This window comes from Molothrus aeneus, chromosome 2 (assembly GCF_037042795.1).
Source record: "Molothrus aeneus isolate 106 chromosome 2, BPBGC_Maene_1.0, whole genome shotgun sequence".
In the NCBI taxonomy this organism is placed as follows: Eukaryota; Metazoa; Chordata; class Aves; order Passeriformes; family Icteridae; genus Molothrus; species Molothrus aeneus.
In genome coordinates, this window is record NC_089647.1 from 28095164 (window position 1) to 28115598 (window position 20435).

Here is a 20435-nt window from a genome sequence, read left to right on the forward strand (position 1 = left end):
TGTCTCAGACTGAGATTAAAAAAGTGCTGAGTGAATATGAAAAAAAAAAAAAAATCTATGCTTTCATACTTTCTGGTCACATCCCCATAAATCCAGATGCTTGCATTTTCTTACCAGTGTGTTGATGTTAAAAGCTCAGGAAGGCAGATCAAGGAAAGTGGGAATAAGAAAAAGAAAAGCAGCCCTCTTAGACATTTCATATGAACTCCTCACTACAGGAAACAAATGCAAAACACATGTTTTCCAGGTTGCATGTGTGAAAGCTAGAATTCTCAAATCAGAATACATAGAATACACAGGGGGAAACTAATCTGATTTTGTGCTTGCCACATAGTGAATTTAAAGTTTGTGCTTTTGTAACTGGAAATGAAAATTAACTAACTTCCCTATTAGTTCTGATTCCTCCAGAAAGAAAATAACAATCTCCTTATGCTAGCAGTCTTCCTTCATGCAATTATTGGCTTGAAAAAGTAGGCATTTTTCTGCTGCAAATGAAAATTAGAGCCTTGAGAGGCGCACAGTTGTACTGACATTCATTAGCTGAAGCAAAATCTTAGTCCTGAAGAGGCATTTAGCTACCTGGGTACAGAGATGGCTTGTGCCAGACCTTGTTATTTCTGGAATTAGCAGCTGTCCTCTGCATAAGTCACTTTGGCTCTTCCATGCCATGAATAAAAGTGATCTGGTCTTTTGGAGTTTATTGTGGTGTGAATGCTACTGTCACCGTGGGTGAAGTGACAGCCCACTACAAAGCAGGTGCTGGAGGGATTTAGAACACGCAGTTCTGCCTGGGTGCTTCTTTTGAGGCAAGTGACAGGAAGCAAGCCCTGCTACTGGTCATCAAATCAAAGCTTAGAAATGCTGAGAGTTCAAGGCAGCCATCTCAGGAAGACTAAGTTTTAATGGAGACAGTTATAGAGAATCTTTGCTGGCAATTCAGTCCTGTAACACAATGAGTAAATAAAGAATAAGTCCACACAGGAGTGGTGTGGCAAATTCATGTACTGCAATGGGATGAGGTATGTGCTAGCACTGGTTAGGTGCCTATAAAATGAAAAGAAAAATAGATGTAAGAAAAAAAAAAGAAGTCCTTGAATAGAAAATGAAGAATTATTTGCAAGAACACTACTGGGGAATTAAACTTATCGGGCAGAAAATCTTTTTTGATAGCCAGGTATGGCTTGGATAGCTGCAGATGGGAATCTTTGTGTTAAATACGTGTTCAAGGTCAGAGGAAAGCAATCTGGAATCTGGACAGGGTGCTTTACTTCTGTTAAAAATGCAAAATGTCTGCATCTGTATAATTTCCATCCATATCAACAGATCAATTAGTGCCATTTTATCTCAGCGTGAGTTAGTTAGCAGTTAGTGACGCCACGCAGGAGCCCATGCTCTTCCTAAGCAACGAAAAGTTCTGACTCATGTCTATGTTGAATCTCTGATGCTTCTTTAATCACATAACTTCTGTTTAGTCTAACCACGTTTTATTGATTAATGTTAAATTGCTACTTAATCAGCTTTCCCCATGCTGTATTAAAGGCTACATCTGGGCCAACTGGAAGGGTTGGGAATATGTAATGGATCTGCTTTGGTCTCCAGGCCACGTACTTGGGACTGCTCTGTCCAGGGCAGGGCCACCTGCAGCAAACTGCCTGCATCCACATGGGCCAACAGATGTTACAGCTGGGTCATCTTAGAGTTCTTTTCTGAACTGAACAATTCTGTGATTCTATGTAATTCACCCTGGCAGGAGGTCTCCGGGATCTGCTGTGCTCCCACGGCACAGCCTCTCCTGGTGTGCTCCTCGCTCTCTCCTTTGAACAGGGTGTTCTCTGTGTGAAAGACAATGTCTGGCCCCGATTGTTCCCTGCCAGGCTGCTGCTCACACCCCTTGTGGAGGCCATGATGTGTGCAGAGCTGTCTTTTTTCTGACCAAACAGCAGTTTCAAGTTGGAGCGCCTCAGTGCCATTGTGGGCTGCGTGTTGACAGCTGGGTGGCACACACAGAGAGCTGTGCTGGGGACACCAGAGCCTCATGAGACAGCAGTCCTCACAAGCCTTGTCATCTCCCTGCCTCTGTGCAGCTGGCATACAGTCAGGAACACTGTTTGCAAAGGTCATGAGTTCTGGAGACGTCCCTGGATGACCAGCGAGCCAGGACATACAGCTGGAGCATCTCTCTGCTGGTTCCCTTCAGAACCAGGTCTGCTGTGCAAAGCACACATCAGAAGTGTGGGTCCCCAAGAAGGGGAGCTGCTCAGCAGGCACAGAGAGCCTCTGTGATCTCTCAGAAGGGCCACTGTAGGTGCTCAAATCCCACTGAGAAGGTGCTGCATGGTGCACATGCACGTATGTCCACATTTCAAAAGGCATTCCACCCACACATACAGTTAGATTGTCCTGACTGAAACACCAGAATAGGCCAAAAGCTGTAAACACAAAAATAACCCCTCAAACCTTTGCTGTGTCATGAAACACTTCTTTAGTGGGGCACATCAGGCATATACACATAAGAGGAAGCAAAGTATCCCTGTGGTATGACCTTGGTCATGCCAGGATGTGACTGGCCATCGGAGCAGCCAGGGGAACAGGGGACTGGGGTGATGTCTGTCCAAGGAAGAAGCTCCCTTTCCAGCAAAGCTGGCAGGTCTTTCCTAGACAGAGCCATGACAGGGGCTCTGGGGCAGCTCCCAGATGAGTTACCACTGCTGTTTCCTTATCTCCTTCCACCAAAATTTCCTGCTGCTTCTCAGCAGGCAGCGGCCTGCAATTCTGTGGCTCCTGGGGCTGGCTCACTGGCAGGCTTCCTTCCCCTCACACAGCCCTCCCACACCTCCTGCTCTGCTGCTGGGCTCTGTGCCCAAAGAAAGAGATGCAAGCAGGTTGTCCCAGTGGATATCTCTTCCCTCAGGTGCTGCATGACCTGTTCTGCAACTCTGGAGAGCTGTGAGATGGCTCCTGGGGCATGCCCATGTGTGTGGCTGAGTGTGGATGGCCGCCAGAGCCCATTCTGCTCGGAAAGCTGCCATTTCCACATTCCAAGGCATCCTTGCCATTCCCTCAGCTCTATGCCCCACCCCTTGCCACCAGCAAGACAAGCAGCGACGTATTTGGCTGTTCTGTGGCAAATATTGCTGCTTGTCAGAACTGTCAAAGAAACACATCTGTCAGCCTGCTTATTAAAGAGTTCCTGTGTGTGCTGCAAGCCTCTTTCCACCCAAGTACCACGCTCCCATGGTAGAAGTCTCCTTTCTTCACTTATGTAGAGCTGTAAGCATGGCACAAACAACCCATGCTCCTTTCTACAAACGAGTTTCGTCAGATGTAGGTACTCCTGGATGTTGCAACCTGGTGGATTTAGACAGAAATTCCCATGAGTAATTCCAGAGTGTGTCTGTGTCAGGGGAAGGGCGCTGTTTCCTGGGAAAAGGGTTCTTCACCCCATCCTCCCTGTGACATAGCTGAGACACAAAAGCAGGTGCTCAGCTCTCTTGATCTCATACTGAGCCTCCTCCCATGTGGTGCAGTAGAAGTTCTGTTGTGGCTTTCCTGGGCAGCACCTGGTGCAGCTGCTTGGTACTGGAGGGAGAGAGATGCCAAGCTACAGTCCCAGTAACATTAACCTGGGAAAAGATCCTGGTCACTCCAGTCTGTCCCAGTGCTACTATTTTCTTGCATAAGAGCTAGCCAAATAAGCAGGGACAGGCTCTGGAGACTGCTAACTCTGTGCTTTGAAGTGTGCCCACAAAGATGTGCCATGCATTTGCCAGGGCATGCTGGACTTGAGAGCACATTAGGAAGACACAAGCAGATTGCTCTGGTGAGGAAGAATGAAGCTTGATATAGTCTCTGCCTGCATTATCTACAGGGTGTGGATCCTGCAGCAAACCAGCCTCTCATAAAAACCAAGTAATTATTTAACTCCAGATTGGAGTCCTGGCAAAATCTAGTATGTACACAGTGTAGATGATCACGGAACCAAGGCCCTGGAGCAAAGCAACAGACCAACCAAACAGACAATACAGGCATATGGTCCAACAGTCTGCTTGCAAAAATAATTTTAAAAAATATCCAAATGTTTTCCATGAGCTGCACAGTAAAACACCATTTGAGTACAGCTTTAAGAGGTGCAGCCCTTCAAGCCCTTGCTGTCCAGTTATCAAAAAAAAGAAACAGTGTGGGGTATATGAAATTTCTTTCAGTTCCCAGGTTTAGTGCATGTGGCTACTAGTGCCTTTGCTAGTGAATTTACTGACAGAATAAAAGGACAACTAGACAAAAATCTTTGACTATTTCATGGGGTTTTCAGGAAAATCAGCAGAGCCTTGCAGTAGAGTTACTGTCCTTCCAGTGGCAGCTAGGAGTCTGTGACAAGTGATAGCTTACGGGAGAGAGCTGTTTTTTTTCAAGCAGAGTATGATTTTCAGTAGGTTGAAAATATAAACTGTAAGAGGCCTTTCTGAAGATCTGTGCTAAGTTCCTTCTGTATGCAGCAAAGTGATCAAGCATGGTATGAAAGCCACTGAATGGAAGACAGGGTGGTAGTGGTTACAGACCACCAGTGCCAGTGGTGGCAAAGTGATATTGAGAGATCAGCAGCCACAGCTATTGCTCAAAAGGCAGGAGAGATCCTCAAAAGGTGTTCCATCTTGTATTACTGAGTCATTGACCATCTGCACTCTGTAGTCTGATGGAGGTGCATTTCCTTCAATGAAGGCATTCTTCAGTTGCCTTGATGAAGGTCAATATGATGACTGTGGTACTGGGCAAACCTGACCCTTCGCTTTCATAGCTCATGAAAAAAAAGTCATTTGGAACCTTCAAACTTACCCAAAACACTTCAGTTTCCCTACAAGCCACTTTAGATATTGCATTTAGATGCAATTTACATGAAGGTCATTGCATTTAGGCTTCATCTGCAAATATACTTTTTCCTTGGGATTCTTGAGTCCCAGGTAATGTTTGTGACAGTGCTGGCTAAAGGCGGGGAGCAGCAAGTAGTGAAAGATGCCTGGAAACTAAGCCAGCAGAATCTCACCAAGGTGCTAATGAAAATAGGCTCAGATTATGAGGAGAGCCCTATGAAACATTTTCTGCAGTGACTGATGGTTTCAGAGACAGTGCTAGACTTGCTGCTGCCAGAGGAAATGAACGGGATGTTTACAAAGCTATTTCAGTGTAGCTTTTCCTGGGCTTCCCACCAACAGCTTTCTTTCCAACACCTTGGTACACAGTGTTCAATGCCATGAGAAGAATTACTGAGTCCTACCAGCACTAATCCTTTTGCTTTCTGTTTATTTAGCCTTTGTGGCCATGCTTTCCAAAAACTCTGTCCTCCCAAGGTGGTCATCAAGCCTCTATCTTAAAGAATATAAAAAAAAAGAGAGATCTGGTAAAAAGGAGGGCTATATTTGGTTTAGAAGTAAATGAGAAAATACTGTGTATTTGTGTAAGAGTGTGTCAAATTTGAAGCAGTGCAAAAGCCACATATTACATCCAGTCAATGTACAGACAAGCACTGCGACCTCAGATATATCACCCTGAAAGGGAAGGAGCTGCCTTAGTTCCACTTGTCACTCGCTCTGGACACATTGGACAGCCTGCATTTCTCCAATGCAGTAAAACAGCTCCTATTTTCTCCTGATCCAAGAAAGAGGAAATCTGCAGAGAGGTCCAAATTTAAACGCACATATGGGATACTGTCTCCCTCTGAAGTTTCAGAAGGAGGCATTCCATGGGGGCTAGACTACACACTGCCAGAGAGTCTTCTTGAGGAAGGAGACTGGGAAAGGTAGAGGGTACAGTTCATCTGTGAAGAATATGATGAAGATCTGGTTGATACTGTTCATTGCCTCTAACTTCTTAGATGACATCAGTGCAGACAGATATCAGCCCTTTGGTGCCAAAAGCCTAAATTCAACTTAATGACCTTAGCTTGCGGTCAAGCTTAGAGGGACACTAAATTGTAGACTTTTTTACTCTTTAATGTTGCATATTCTCAGGCCCCCAGCTTGGTTTTGAGGCTGGAATGACTCCCTCATTAGACTCAGAATTCATTTTGTCTTTCAGTCTACACTGATGAGAAGCCTACAGTATGCTGCATCCTGCTTTGCTGTCTTAGCAGATTATACCAGAGTCCAAGAGTCTCCACTTGTGTTTGCTTTTGACTCAGAAATTGTTGTTCTCCAAATCCCCTGCACCTCCAAGCAAGGAATGGAATTTCAAGCTACATAGTTGGTGCCTGAAGAATTCCACTCTCCTAAACATAGCAATTATTTATGTGACTCCAGGGACCATGAGAACAGAACTCTCCTCATCTACAGTCATTTCGACTTTCTCCCAGCTGACAGTAAACTGAGGAAGAAGTGGTAAATATAAAAAAAATTATAAATGTTATCTTACTTATTGCAGATTAAGATGAATTTTGGGGAGATAGAAAGGAAAAGCAGCCTTCTGTGAGAGCAGATAAAAGCTAAGAGGCTTTGCCTTAGCCCAGTATTGGTACATAACACCTGCACAGACCGTGTGGTGAAACAACAGACATTATCATTCCAAGATTTTCTAGTAGCCATCTCTTGAATTGCACTGGTGGATTTCTTTCAAGAATCAGCTATGATCCCAGCAAGTCTGAGGATGGGGTGCTCTTTCCTGAGCTGCTTCTGATAGGTGATGCCTTCTTGCCAGAAGTGCCATCAGGATGTCAAGTGTTACAAGACAGCAAGAAGAAAAAGCAGTGAGGCAGCCTCTTCTGAGACCCTGTTCCTCAAATTTCAGTGGAGAACACAGAGAGCAGCAAGGTCCAAATGTGCTTATCAAGGTGGTTGCCAGCAGGTAAAAACATCAGACCTCAGAAGACTTGTAAACAGATGGGAATGGAAAGGTCACCTCCAAATAAGCACAGAGGGAAGCATCCTGGATCCCACCATATTCCTTATGGACTGCAGCACAGCAGAGCAAAGCAGGTAGATGTATTCACATCTTCCAGAAACAGCAGCAGGCCTGACTTGATTCCAAAAATAGTTTGAGTCAATGTTGATTTGCCAGAGCCTACTCACAACAGCTGTGTGCTCTATGCTAGAGAGTAATTTCTGGAGATTTTTTTAAAATAGGAGGGCCATTCTGCCAGTGCATGAGTGAACAGTTTTAATTCGATATTTTGCTTCAGGATACATAATACTGTCATTATTCCAGACATTAAAATTCGGCAGCGAGGACAGAATCAGTAGCTTTTAAAATAAGAAGTACTTTTCTTTGCTCAGGCTTGCTTTTACAGTTTGGGGTATTTTTGTATGTTTTTATTAAGATCTGTAAAATTACAAAACCACATTGCAGAAAGAAACTCCCCACCTTATTTTTAAAGCAGTTTGTATCCACAGTTTTGCTGAGCTTCTAGGCCCCCATCTCCAATATATCAAAGGGAGAGAGTGAGGAGATGACAACTGATATTTTGTAAGGCTAAAAATATTGTGCCTTTTTACATAACACTGGGAATTTAAAAAGCACATTAACTGCTTGCAGATTATTTTTAAAAATGCAGTTTGAGCAACACCACTAGTATAGATTCAACTGACATTTAGGAGAAGGAGCTTCACTGCTGGGAAATGAGACATTCAGTAGAGGATGAAGTAAATGTTTAAAAAAAGGCAAAATAAGACTCAGACTGCACCAAAGATGTTTTCACCCTAATATACATCTCACATTTATGTCATTGGGGGGGTGTCTCTTTTCTGAATGCATATCAAGTAGCCTTTTTGACCTTCCAAAGCAACCTCCTCAGACATCCCCTCTTGTCACTACCTACCTGATGATGAGGAGCCTTCACAGTCTCAGTGTCACTGCCAGAGGTTCAACAAATTCCTTTTTTACACTCCTAGAAGTTCCTTTCTTTTCTCCTCCTCACTCACTGGCATCTGCTGAGCCCTTCCTGGCAGGCAGGGAGTGGGAAAGAGTCCCTTATCTGAACTCACTGATCTTCCCATTTCACTTGCTGCTGGAAAAGCCACAGGCCATGGCAGAGGAAACTGGAATTTTGGAGCCTGGCCCAGCCTACCTCTGGTCTCACTCTGTGTGAGCAGGCATTTAGCTGGCTCAGACACAAGGTAAGGACACAGGAGGATGCAGAATGGATTTATGAAAGACACTTGCCAGGAGGGGGTTGCTGAGTGGGTGAAGTTTGTGACAGATGAGGCAGCCTAGACTTGCTAATTCTTTGGTGCTGAGCTGCAGTTCCAGAGAGTGCTGGGTCTCCTGCTGGAGTGGCAGGTGATGCATGGTCACATGCAGTAGGTCACTGTGCTACGAAGGCGTGGGGGAGATGCTACCAGAGCAAGCTGCACCACCACAGCTCCAGATGGTAAGTTTCTGTCCTATGTCTTCCATAAAGCCTTGAAATGGGAACTGTACAAAAATGAGATCTTAATATATCTAGAACTCAGCATGACACTTCTGCATGACTCTGCATAAAAAACAAAAAGGGATGAAGATGCTGAGAGAATATTACACTTCCAAAAAACTGCAAACCAGGACTGTTGTTCTGAAAAACCATGAAGCTACAAATTCTTAAGAAAAACTAATGGAAGGCAAATATCAATGTAAAGTGAGAAAAGAATGGTGAACACTTGAGTATTGAACATTTATTTCTGTACCAATACTTCAAACCCAGGTGTTATACAGAAAGCTGATTGCATTTTAATAAAATACTGCCAAACTAAGCAAGGTCACACAGCAGGATCTTTGCAGCAAAGCACATATGTGAGTCCTGTCTGTTGTTAAGTTACAGGTGGCCCACTCCTTGCCAGGGCTTTATGTGCTGGGAAGATCTCCCCACTGCAGAAATTCTAATTTGTTTCAGAATTTTTTTTTCAATTTCACCTTGTGTTGAAGTAAGTGTGTTTTTAAGGTATCTTGTGAACATCAAAGTATTTAATTCCTCTGGGTAAGACTGTCCTCAATTTGGGACACTCTGCCAGATGTTCAGTTTCCAATAGATGAGGCCAGGATGTCCCAGGCATATGTCTCTACTGTGGCAGCATAGGCCAATTTGAGAATTCACTGTGAAGAGAAGAGGAGAAAATATTTTATGGTTAAAGAGGAAAAAATAATGGTGCTTACCATTACATCTCTTCAGCAATATCGGATAAAATACTCAGGAGGAGTTTTTGATAAATGCACTATTGAGGGTGTGGACTGATTAGTTCTATCTCAGCACTGAACTAATATGCTCCCCTAAAGTTTTTTATGGTCTCTGGATGCAGGAAGAACAAGATCAAACTTTCTGGGGTGTGAGTGTAGGTAAGCATGAGCTTATATCACAATATGTAATGCAAACATATCCTACCTCTCTCCACCTGTTATCCCTTCAGTTGATTCACACAGCCTCAAATATTTTCCCAGCTTGAAAGGACCCAGCCTTTCACTTATGTGAGATAAGTTGCAGCACTTTCAGGATCTGAACTACACTGGCACTGCTTTTTTTCCTTCTTTAAAACCTCATAAAAAACCTTTCTGTTTGTCTTCTGCAGCAAAGGAGCTCTGAAGAAAGAAGAACTGCATGAGTCATTTTGCTATCTCATTTCCTTTTCGGTCCACACGAAAATCCTATCAGTAGCTAATACAGCTTGATGTAGAATTAACTCTTATGGCATCTACTACATTACCTCCATGAAGCAATTACTGAGATCTCTGCCAGAAGTAGCTTTTACTGGGGAATCCAAACTGCCAGTGGCAGGAGGCCAGCACTGAAGCACACTGGAGCAACAGCCCCTGCAGGACGATTCCTGCCTCTATAGATCTGATACAGATACTATTTTTGTAAACATCTCCTACTCATGAACTTCACAGGCCTCTGCATATTTTCCACAGCTGAAGACACATCTTGCAAGGAGCATGTAGGAAGTTTCTCCATGTCTTCTGTGATAGTAGCTGGTCACAAGGTATTACATAAGGATTTTAAAAAGGATCAGAGAAGGAGAAGGTGGACATTCATTTTCCAGAGTCTTTTCATGGGACAATAGACATTGTTGCCAATGATACCTCTGAGGAATAGGCAAAAGGAAGACATTTTGCATTATCTGATGCTTGGTGATGTTTACTTGAAAGTGGGACATTAGTTGGCAAGATATATATTGTTTTTTCTTTTCATTTTAGCTGGTTTTAGTGGTAGCTAAGGAAGATGACAGGGGCACATTACCTACTGTGATATAATCTGCATCCGTGATAATTAATTGATGAAAAGAATATATTTACTCAGCAGGTAAGACAGTGACAATAGCTTTGTATTTTATAAGCAGTGTTTCTTTGGAAGATGCTGTTCCAGTATTTATAATTTATAAGATCTTTATATTTATGTAGAAATATAGGGAAAATCTGGTAGAACAGATTTAATAGATTCATCAATGGCTTATAGAAAATATGAACAGCTGTCTCTTAAAACACAAACAAACAGTTAATTTACAGCATAAGCTGGTCTTCAGGGATATGATGGAAGCCTCAGGGTAGTTTAGAACAAGTTGCTAAGAACTAGACTAGTTCTAAAACTGTTTGCTCTGTGCTGTTACCAGCCCCTCTATCAGGCTAGTGACTCTATCAGTCACAAGGTGACTATTTTTAGATTTGCTGAAATTGTGTTTTCCTCCCCACCCATCCCTGCCCAGACTTACAGTGACCCCTGTGTGCAGGGCATGGGGGAAGAGAGGCATGGATGCTTGTCTGTTCCCAATTCACCTTGGCATACAAGCCCAGAAATAGGTGGTCCTCACCGAGGAGCACATGCTTATTGATTATGGTATCTCAATTTCTCTGTTGAATTCATTGCAAAACTGCAGGAGCAGAGGAAGAAGAAAGTCAAGGGATCTTTATGTGGCACTTCCTCCAGCAGCATCCTTGACCTAGTTTGGGCAGCACTCAAGCTCTGTTTTGCAAACAGAAGTTGCTAATTGCAGTGACCTACAGAACACAACAGGTCAAACATGCCTTCCCTTTTGCCAGCACAGGCCCTCACAACAGGGGCTGTGGAAGGGGAGATTTTCAGATCTGCAATAAACAGAGGGGCACATAATTTCACCCATCATAAAAATAAATTAGGAACTTGCAAGAGGCTGCTTCCTACTGCTCCTTTCTTCTGAGGTACCCAGCTTTGTAAAAAGATCTATCCATGTTTCTCTCTAGATATTTAAATACCTCCCTCTCCCAAACCTGTACAAAAACTTAGATTTGTGAAGATCTTTCAGACCAGCATTTAAATCAGCACTTATCAGAAAAATTTTATACACAATTTCCTACATGAAATTGCAGCCTCATTGTTTAAGAACTAACCCACAATGCTCAGAGAAAATATCCACAGCCTGTCAGAAAGTGTATTTCAAAGAAAACAAAACTGTTTATGTTCTGTCATTTACCTCCAGTTCCTTGAAGCAGCAGTGGGGATGCTGTTGCTCATGAAAGTGCAAGGACAAAAACTGTGGGGGACAGTTAGATTTATGTTCTGTTTCAGTCCCTTGTTCAGAGATTCAGTCTTGTCACTTCCCTCCTACGAGATAATTCTTATGAAATCACATTCTTATTAAACCATGTATTTCTTCAAAATGTAAAATACCTACTTTTCTTTTGGTGCTATATGATAAACATTTTTACTGATTTTAAAAAGTTTGTTATTAGCTTGATAAAAACTAGAAACTGTTCACTGATGATGAATTCCCTATTGCATAGAACCTATTGTACAGAAGAGCTGAGCAACTGGGTGAAAGCTGAATGTTAACAAAATCTTCTCAACTTCTAATGAGAATGAAATTGACTTTAAATATGGAGATTTATGTAAATATAAATAATGCATAATGTTGTGTAAACATAATAAATAAAGGTGTGATTAAGAACCAAAAGATGGTGAAGAGTCTATCCTTTCATTAAACTGACTATATTAGAAATGAGAGATGAAGCATGGCTCTAGGTGCCAAGACAGGTATTGCTTCCAGCAGCTAAGTGATATTGATTTCAAATTAAAAAAATGAGGGAGCTGGTGGCATCAGGACATGTGAGACAGCCACAAGACAGACCAATAGTTCTGTGGAGTGAATGAACGGACACTTGGGTATAATCCTTCTTTCCAGTTCTTTTTTTTCTGCTGTGCATGTCTGGCAGCAGCATGGGTGCTTGCCAGATCCTGTGTAAACTACCACCTCACCAAAACAGCAGCAGACAAACCCATGAAGAACTGCAAAGCAGCTTTTCAGGCAGGGTAAGTGCTAGGACTTGCTCACCTGCCTGTGGAATCACACCCTGGGGCAGAAGTCAGAGCAGGTTGATGTAGATGATATTGTAGCTTAATGAAAGGAAAGCCAAATGTGCATTTGCTAGGACTTGGGATATGACTTTGAGCTTGAGATAAAGCGATAGACAAGCTCAGGGGGAATAAAGAAAGAAGAGTCAATGTGACTTGTCTGAAATCTTTACTGAAAAGGAAACCACAGCAGAGTTCACACAGTGCACAAAAAAGATTCACAGAGGAACAGATTTAGATTTGGTGGGTGGGTGAGAGGGAGAAGGGGATTAAAATGAAACCAGACTCTCTGAACAGAGGAAAAGAAATTGTCCACAGCTGTGTCAGTAATACATCTTCTTAGGCCAGGGTGAGGTGCAAATGCTGTTTGGTGGGTTTGGTGAAACTGCTGAGGACAGCTGTCCTGATCAATCAGTCCACAGGAGACTGTGGGTGACAGCAGCTGGCTGGGCAGCCACCAACTTAAAAAACATTTACCCAAAACAGGACTTTTGTCTTAATATACCACTCTTCCCATTGCAATCTGCTTTTGCTTCCCCTTTCCTCACATTTTTAGCCCTAGAGATCTACTTTTTAGAGATGGTGAAACACCTTGGTTAACATACTGCCAGACCCATTGTTTCCCAGTGCTTTTACAACCTAGGTTAGGAGAGTGCAGACATGTCGGGAAAAGTATCTTTAGTAAGTCATTCAGAAAAACGAGATGAAAACTGATAGGTTTGGAAATATATGGGGGAGGTGGAAGGAGTGAAATAGGGAAAGAATTCTAACTGTGGAAAAACTTCATCCTCACCAGGGATCTAATGCATTGTACCCAGTGATAAGCATTGTAGCAGCAGAGCAGACTGGCCTCGGGCACCAGAGAGGAGGGGACTGTGATCTCTTATTACACTTCAGCAGCGTCATGTTCACCATACACAGTAATACCTTCAATATCATGAAGAAGGAAAAAGACAAAATAACTGCCTATATTCAGACCGTAGTTTGGGGTTTTTTCTCTGCCTTTATCTTTCCCACATAGATTTTATTCTGTAAATTGACTTTATCTGGGTAGACTTCCTGCTTATTGTTTCAGAGGGTCAGGCAAAATATGTTCTGTCTGAAGCCCTTTTTTTCCTTATTTTTTTCCTTCCTTAGGCTGACTGTAAGGTGTGAATGGAAAAATGAATGAACTTACCTACTCTTTGGTACTGCTGTTAATGAAGAATGATCAGCTGTCTTGAATGATTTCTCGGCAATGCTGACAAAAACTGAATTCTCCAAGCACGAGGACGAGATCAAAATGGATCATATGGGATCAGCAAAATTCAATTTGCCATTACTAGAGATGGGTGGAAGGATGCTGGTGAGATCAGAGAGGCTTTTTGGGCGAAGGAGACACAAAGGGCCAGGGAGAAATTGTGAGCATTTCAGAGATTGAAGGTGAACGGACCAGACTGGAGAGAGTCCGTGGTGCTGGGGAAGCGGCCCAGGAGGACACTGCCTGTTGATGGTGCCATCAGGTGAGAAGAATTTGGGCTGTGACGGGAACTGACCTAACCACACCTTCTCCATCTGCAGAGATCCCTCCTCACTGCCGTGTTAGCGGGGAGGACCTGGGACAGGCCTCAGCGAGCGTCCTCAAGGCTAGGCTCGCTTCATCCTTCACGGTTATGCGGGGCCAGGGGCAGAGCCGGGCGGCGCCGCACGCCTGAGCCCCGCGGCCCGCTCGGGGGGCAGATCGGACCGCGGGGAACGGCCGTCCTCCCGCCGGATGGCTGCTGGGGCGGCTCCGCGGGCCGCCTGCCCCTCGGCAGCTCCCGCACTCCCGGCGGGCCGGGCGGTGGCGGCACCGGCACCGGCACCGCACCGGCACCGGCACCGCACCGGCACCGCGCCGGGCCGGCTCAGCCGCACGGGAGCGCGCCGGGCGCGCCCCGGGGGAGGCGCGGTGCGGCCGCTGGGGGGCTGCCGGTAACTGAGTCGGGTCCGCAAGTGTAGTTACCGGGAAACCGCGCCCGCCCCGCCTCCATCCATCCATACATCCATGCATCCATCCATCCATCCATGCATCCATCCATGCATCCATCCCCAGCGCCCCTCGCTGCTACTGCTTCTTACGGGGACGCGCCAGCTGCTCACCCACCTCCCCCCGTCCCCACTTGCTTTACTCTTACAGGGACAAGCCCGCTGCCCACCCGCCTCCCCCCGCCGCTCCCAGCATGCGGCACCGCCCGCCGCTCACCTGTGCCCGCCCCGCTCCCCCGGCGGGCGGGAGGGGCCCCGCGTCCCCCCCGCTCCGTGCGCATCCCGCGCCGCCCGCACCTGTCCCGTCCCGTCCTGCCCGCCCGCCCGCCGGGGTCCCTCGCCTCCGCCCCGCCGCCGGCCAGTCCCGCGCTCCCCGCGGGCAGAGGGGCGGCCCGGCCCGGCCGGCGCTGCCTCCCCTCCCCGGGCCGCGGAGGGCGGCAGCCAATCGGCGCGGCGCTGCCGGGCCGAGCTGTTTACCCAATCTCAGCCCGCCCCCCGTCGGGGAGCCGGGAGCGGGGGGCGGGCGGGCAGCGGGGGCTCGGCGGCGGCACCGGCGGGGACGCGGCAGCGGACGGGGAGCCGCGCGGGGCGCGGCGCAGAGCGCGGAGGCGCGGCGGGGGCAGATGCCAGCCTGGCCCGCGGGCTCCCCGCCCGCCCGCCCGCCTCGCCCCGGCGGGGGCACCCCGCGCTCCTACCTGACCATGACCCCGCGCCGGTCCCCGCTGGGTCACCCCGGCGTTTCTCGCTGAAGGGACCGGCTCCTTTCCGACCTCCGCCGCTCCCCGCCTTCTCCGCCTACTCGCTGCTGAGGCTGCCGCCTCTCCCCGGAGCCCCGCCGGAGTGATGGGCTGCATCGGATCCCGCACCGTGGGTAAGGCGTTGGCGGGGACGGTGCCAGAGGATGCTCGGGCAGCCGCGGCCCCCGCCCGGGTACCCGCACGGCAGCCCCCGGCAGGTCGCCCCTCGCAGCCCCCCTCCCTGCTGCCCGTGCAGCGCCATTAGCTGCGTGCGACCCTTCCCCACCTCGGTCTCCCGTGGCGTGGCGGGGCTGCGCGGAGCCGCTGGCCTAGGTGCTGGCAGCGGGGCGGCGGGACGTGCCCGGGGCCGGGGGTCGTCTGCCCGTGTCACCCGTGACGAAAGGTCGCCGAACATGTGGGTCAGTGCGGCGCCTCCGGAGAAGGGGGTGGGTGCGGGGCGTGCCGTGCCGTGCCGTGCCTCCCGAAGCGGGATCAGGCGGCCGGCGGCTGGCTCCTTTGCTCGGTAAGGGTTTATTGTTATCCAAGGATACATAACGTTGCATGATCTGCACGTCTTCTTGTCTTCCCCTTCCCCCTGCGTAGACTTCAATGGAGAAGAGCAAAGAAAGCTGAATCCCTTCCCTCTCGCAGAGCTCTTGCGAGGGGACACGGGGAGGGACCGCATCCTTCCGCTGGGCCACGCCATGCACATTTTTAACCAGAGGATCCCAAGCCTTCAGGCTGTGTAACCCATCTCTCCCCTCCTACACACATGCAGATACCAAGAGGTCCCTTGATCTTTAAGCAAGGGTATCTACAGGTAAACACAGCTTTCTGGGCACACTTTCTTGCCTTCAGGAATTTTTTTTTCTGTGCAAACCACAGGTACAGCTCTGTCAGTTACGTGGGGATATATAATTCAATATGCCAAAAGAATCTCTGAGAACAAACCAGAGTTCATTTGGCAGTACATCTCGCTCCCAAGCCTTCGGCTCTGTCTCTCCCAAGAGCACGCGGGCATCTGTGGGAAAAGGAGACCTCTGAGGACATGAGAATTGCACCACCGCCCCAGATGGAGGGACTGTGTCACTCCAGAGTAAATCTGAGGGACTATGTCAAAGCCTGATGCTGTGACGCTTCTTGTCTCAGTGGGAAAGCCCTTTGTGAGCACTTGCAAGGAACCATCTACTCCTGCAGCAGCAAACTTTAAACTACAGAATCCAGTTTGTACTTCGGGAACTAATTCCTGTACCTAGCCTATGTCTCTCAGTGGTCTCAAATGTCCTTATGACCTAGAGAAATCTCTTACGTGTCTACATGGCAAAGATCACTGCAATATTTCCCTTGAGATTCTTCAAGCTCACCTGGATCAGTGTCTCTATAGCATATCAGGACATGTGTTGCCTCCATCTCCTGCCTTGCCCCTATCCTCCACACACCCACGTTGCCGAGGACATTATTATTCTGTTAGCTGGGTAATTATTGGTACGCCTTTTATCGATGTCTGTCTAACTGGCAGCGTTAATTCTTGGTCTCTCTTCCCACAATGCTGTTGAAATAACAAACATGCATTTAGTAACATCCACTCTCCACTGCAAAATGTGGTTAAGCTGTTGTACAAACTACAGGTGTTCCTCTGTGTGGCAGCATTTTTATGATCTGTGACTTGGAGTCTATGTTACAAAAAAACCCCTGGTATAGCTGAGCTGTTGCAAGTATCATTCTCATATGAGATTGTGTATATGTTTGTATATATATTTATAAGTGTCATACAGTTGTGTGGGCATAGATGAAAACAGAGAATAGCATCTATGCTATGTCGATGGGATAATGATAGCTGAAAATTCACTTTGCAAATTGCAGTCCTCCAATACAGACCTTAATGGTACAGATGTTTGACTTCTTATACGATGGCAATTTTTGGTTAGTGTGATACACGTTCATTCTTGATGGTGATAGCTCAGTGGACTTTAGGGACCTATTTATACAGTTAACTGAGGAGCTTTTCTTGCCCTGGTGTTATGAAGGCGTGTGCTAAGGGGGATTGCACAGCAATGATTCTGGTCTCTGTGGGAGTCAGATATGAATGTAGTAATACTGTCTGATGCCTGCTTCATGTGAAACTTTTACACTGCTGTGCTTTAGAAGGGGCTAATTCTCCTGTCAGTCCTAGAGGCTGGATTTAGTGAAGGTGGGATCCTTGAATTTTAGTTGGACTACTCCTCCTAAGGAATTTCGTTTAGAACAATTCTTACTTGGCAGCCTAGATTTTTGGCTCCAGCCTTCCTGGAGTTATTGAGAGGATTCTTCAGACATATTTTCTGTGAGCTGGAAATCAATGCTTTGAAGTACTAGGTCTGAGCTCTAGGATGTGGTTGGAAACTAACATCCTAGCGTGAGCAGAGCTTTGTGTTCTCTCTTCCAAGTCTATCTGGTTAGATTTTTTCAGAATTAGTTCAGTATACAGCCTCTATATTGCCTTCCCAAGACCAGGTAGGTCCCAGAGAAGGGAGTGCTTGCTTGTATTGGTTTTACCTTGAAATTTACATGGAGCAGATTTTGAACTCAGAATTCAAGAGGTTTTAATTAGTGATAGAAAGCTCATAATCAGTCACATTTAGTTTATTCACCACACAAGGGCCAGTGCAGGATTGTGCCCTGAGCTTGCTCCGGGCCTTTTTCCATTCCAATTTTAAGCAAGCCACATGATTTCTTCATCTCCCGCAGGGATGTTTTACTATGATCTAGTTAGATGTCATAGTTTGCACATGTTTAGTGATGTGCAACTTTACATTTTCTTTCCTAAATATGAGTTTTCTGGTTATTTCTCCCTGGGGAAAAGTAATTGAGTGGGTCATAACAGAGCAGCTCCATATGTGATAATTTGAAATAGCGTCATAGAGTATATTTAAATTTTACAGGGGACACCAGAATGGCAATGATCACATTATGATTTCCTAAGGTATGGAAAAAGCTGAAAAGTGATCTTAAAAGGCTAACCTGATATCCAGTCACCTTCTCCACAGTCACATCTCAATGTCATGCATGTGCTTTGTGTAACATGGCATGATAGCAATTACACAATGAGAAGTGGCTTCTTCCTCTGTTAATTGGCTGCAGGTTGTCTCTGTGTATTGGGGATACCCCATCATAGTTCCTAGAGAGCTGCGTAGCAACTCTCATCATAGCTGGGTCTCAGTTTCAGGAATGTAGAGGAGAATTTTCACTGAGGTTGCTAGACAGTTAAAAAATCCACCTAGGAACTTGTGGATATTTGAGTGCCAACCAGCTAAATGCCAAAGATTAGCTTGGTTGTTATCAGTAACTGAGCCAAGTTTAGGGTTTCAGGTTGGCATAGGTGTCTGAATGCATTGCAAGTGTACCTTTGACTACAGCTTAGACATCTCCTAACACTGGCTGTTCTGATTAGTGTGGCAGGGTTTCTCTTAGTTCCTTGAATGGATTTAAATTAATAGAAAGATCAAGCCTGTGAAGCTCAAGATTGCTGTCTCTTTTTTTCCAGTGATTTCTCTGATTTTGGTCATATCTTTGCACAGAAGCCTGCAGCAAACATGTTTTGTGAATGTGATGTAAAATGGTGGGAAAATATTCCAAGACATTACAAACTAATAGTACTTTTGGAATGTGGGAGAAGAGAAACTAGAGTTTCTCACACTGAGGGTCAGGAGAAACTTTTTGACTGTGAGAAGTGTCAAGCACTGTAACAGGCTTCCGAGACAGATTGTTCAGTATCCATTCTTTGAGGTTTTCAGAACCAGACTGGATAAAGCCGTGAGTAATCTGGTCTAACCTCATAGCTGACTCTGCTTTGAACTGGAGTTTTCACCTCAGGAAGCACCTTCCAATGCAGTCATCCTGTGATCCTATGCTTAGGGTCTAAACCCTGGAGTGATTGCCTCTCTGAGTCAGGTTGGACTCACTGCTTCAGTCTTGCTCTGCTAGAGGACCCCAGGTCTTCCACATGCCATCAGTACATTCCTACATGTTGCCCCCATCACCACTTTCCTTTAACTCCTGGGAGTGCCATGTGTCACAGAATTCCTCCCCATGATAGCCCCAGCTATCAGCTGCAGCCCTTCCTCTCTGTGTGTTTTTGGTGTGGCAGTTTTGGAAGAAGCAGCCCAAGTGACAGCTGGCTGGTGCATGGAGCATCAGGCTGGAAAAGGCAGTGCTCTCCATTGTTAATGAACTGTTCAGGCTCTGGGTCAGGTGTGACCTGCCAAAGCCAGGTACCTGGCTTGCTGGGCTCCCCTTAACTGGGAATGGTTGGTGTCCTGTCAGAGGCAGGAGTATGTACTTTGTCTGTTGCTTTCCCACTGGATGATCCCTGCTAGGTGTAAACGAGTGGCTCATAGCACCCACAGCAGGAGAAATGGAGCCAAAGACCGCCCACTCCTAATCCAGCCACTTTAGATTCAGCAGAGTGGGAGCAGGGTAGGAGGCTGACAGGAGAGGGGTAAAGCAGCTGGAGAAAGCAATGAACATCCCCTGCATTTTTCTCCTTACTTATTCCCCCCCACAGATCTGTAGGTGTGTGAAGTGAGATCTGGAATGGCAAGTGTGGTCTACACACTTGGAGTGTGAAAAAGTGAGACATCTACTCTGCAGGCATACCTCACACACACCAAGTATGTATCAAGGTGTCCAGTTCCTACCTCCTTCACCTTCAACATCTGAGTGAGTCAGTGAAAAGGAATAAAGAGAGGAGAAGCTTCAGAAAGGAGATGGTAATGCAGAAGGAAACTGAGTCATGGAAGTAGGAATAATTTCATTTAGTTGCATTCACACAGGTGGAAGGGAAAGGAGCACAGAGCTCCGTGTAGAAACTGTAGGTGATGTGAGTAAAAGAGTGGGAATACATGAAAAGGGGCATCTGGATATCTTTTTCCTCCCTTATTTGGGGTAGAGGCAGACAGAACAGAAGGACAAAGGGACACCTTCCAGACCAGACTGCTTTGTGGTTGGTCTCACTTCACTACTTGTATTTCTTCCCAGTGTGGCTTTTCCTCTTTCAAGCAGTTCTCAATCTGATCACTTTTAGAAACTCAAGTAGAGGGCTCAGGGATGAGAACTTGTTTGTCCCAGTAAGATTCTGAACAGAGAGCATCTCCCAGACCTAGCAGCCAGTTGTCCTGAAGGGTGTATGAACAGGTGATCTCTGAGACCTCCCTCTCTCGCCAGGGCTTCTGAAATACAGGTGGGTGGTTTCAAAGTTGTGGTGGGGGGAGGCTGGCAAAGAGCATGATTGCATAAGCCTGGCTTTATAAGGAAACAGTCCTAAAAAATACATGTGCAAGGTAAGTGTGTGTCAGAAACAGTCATTAGTAACAGAAAACAGTCTTTGGCATGTTGCTGATTGATGTAAGACTTCTGTGTGTGTACCGTGCAACAGATGT

At 46.3% G+C, this 20435-nt stretch overlaps 2 protein-coding genes across 6 annotated transcripts in view; one reads left to right on the plus strand and one right to left on the minus strand.

Moving 5' to 3' along the window:
• Window positions 1-15389, minus strand: part of ZYX (zyxin) — a 29403-nt gene extending 14014 nt beyond the window's left edge. The window contains exons 1-2 of one of the 4 annotated variants that reach the window (XM_066572224.1): window positions 14499-14596; window positions 13452-13757 (exon numbers count right to left, since the gene is read on the minus strand). The gene's annotated coding sequence lies outside the window, so the exon portion shown is untranslated. Of the gene's footprint in view, window positions 1-13451; window positions 13758-14498; window positions 14597-14976; window positions 15039-15304 lie in introns of those variants that run through there. The other 3 variants (XM_066572226.1, XM_066572227.1, XM_066572228.1) reach the window with 3 other exon arrangements.
• The window catches only part of FAM131B (family with sequence similarity 131 member B), a 32540-nt gene continuing 27097 nt past the window's right edge, over window positions 14993-20435 (plus strand). For both annotated transcript variants that reach the window (XR_010785722.1, XM_066572230.1), the window contains exon 1: window positions 14993-15152. Coding sequence is in view for 1 of the 2 variants with exons in the window: in XM_066572230.1 (XP_066428327.1) it covers window positions 15125-15152 (28 nt within the window). In the remaining variant the exon portion in view is untranslated. The remainder of the gene's footprint in view (window positions 15153-20435) is intronic.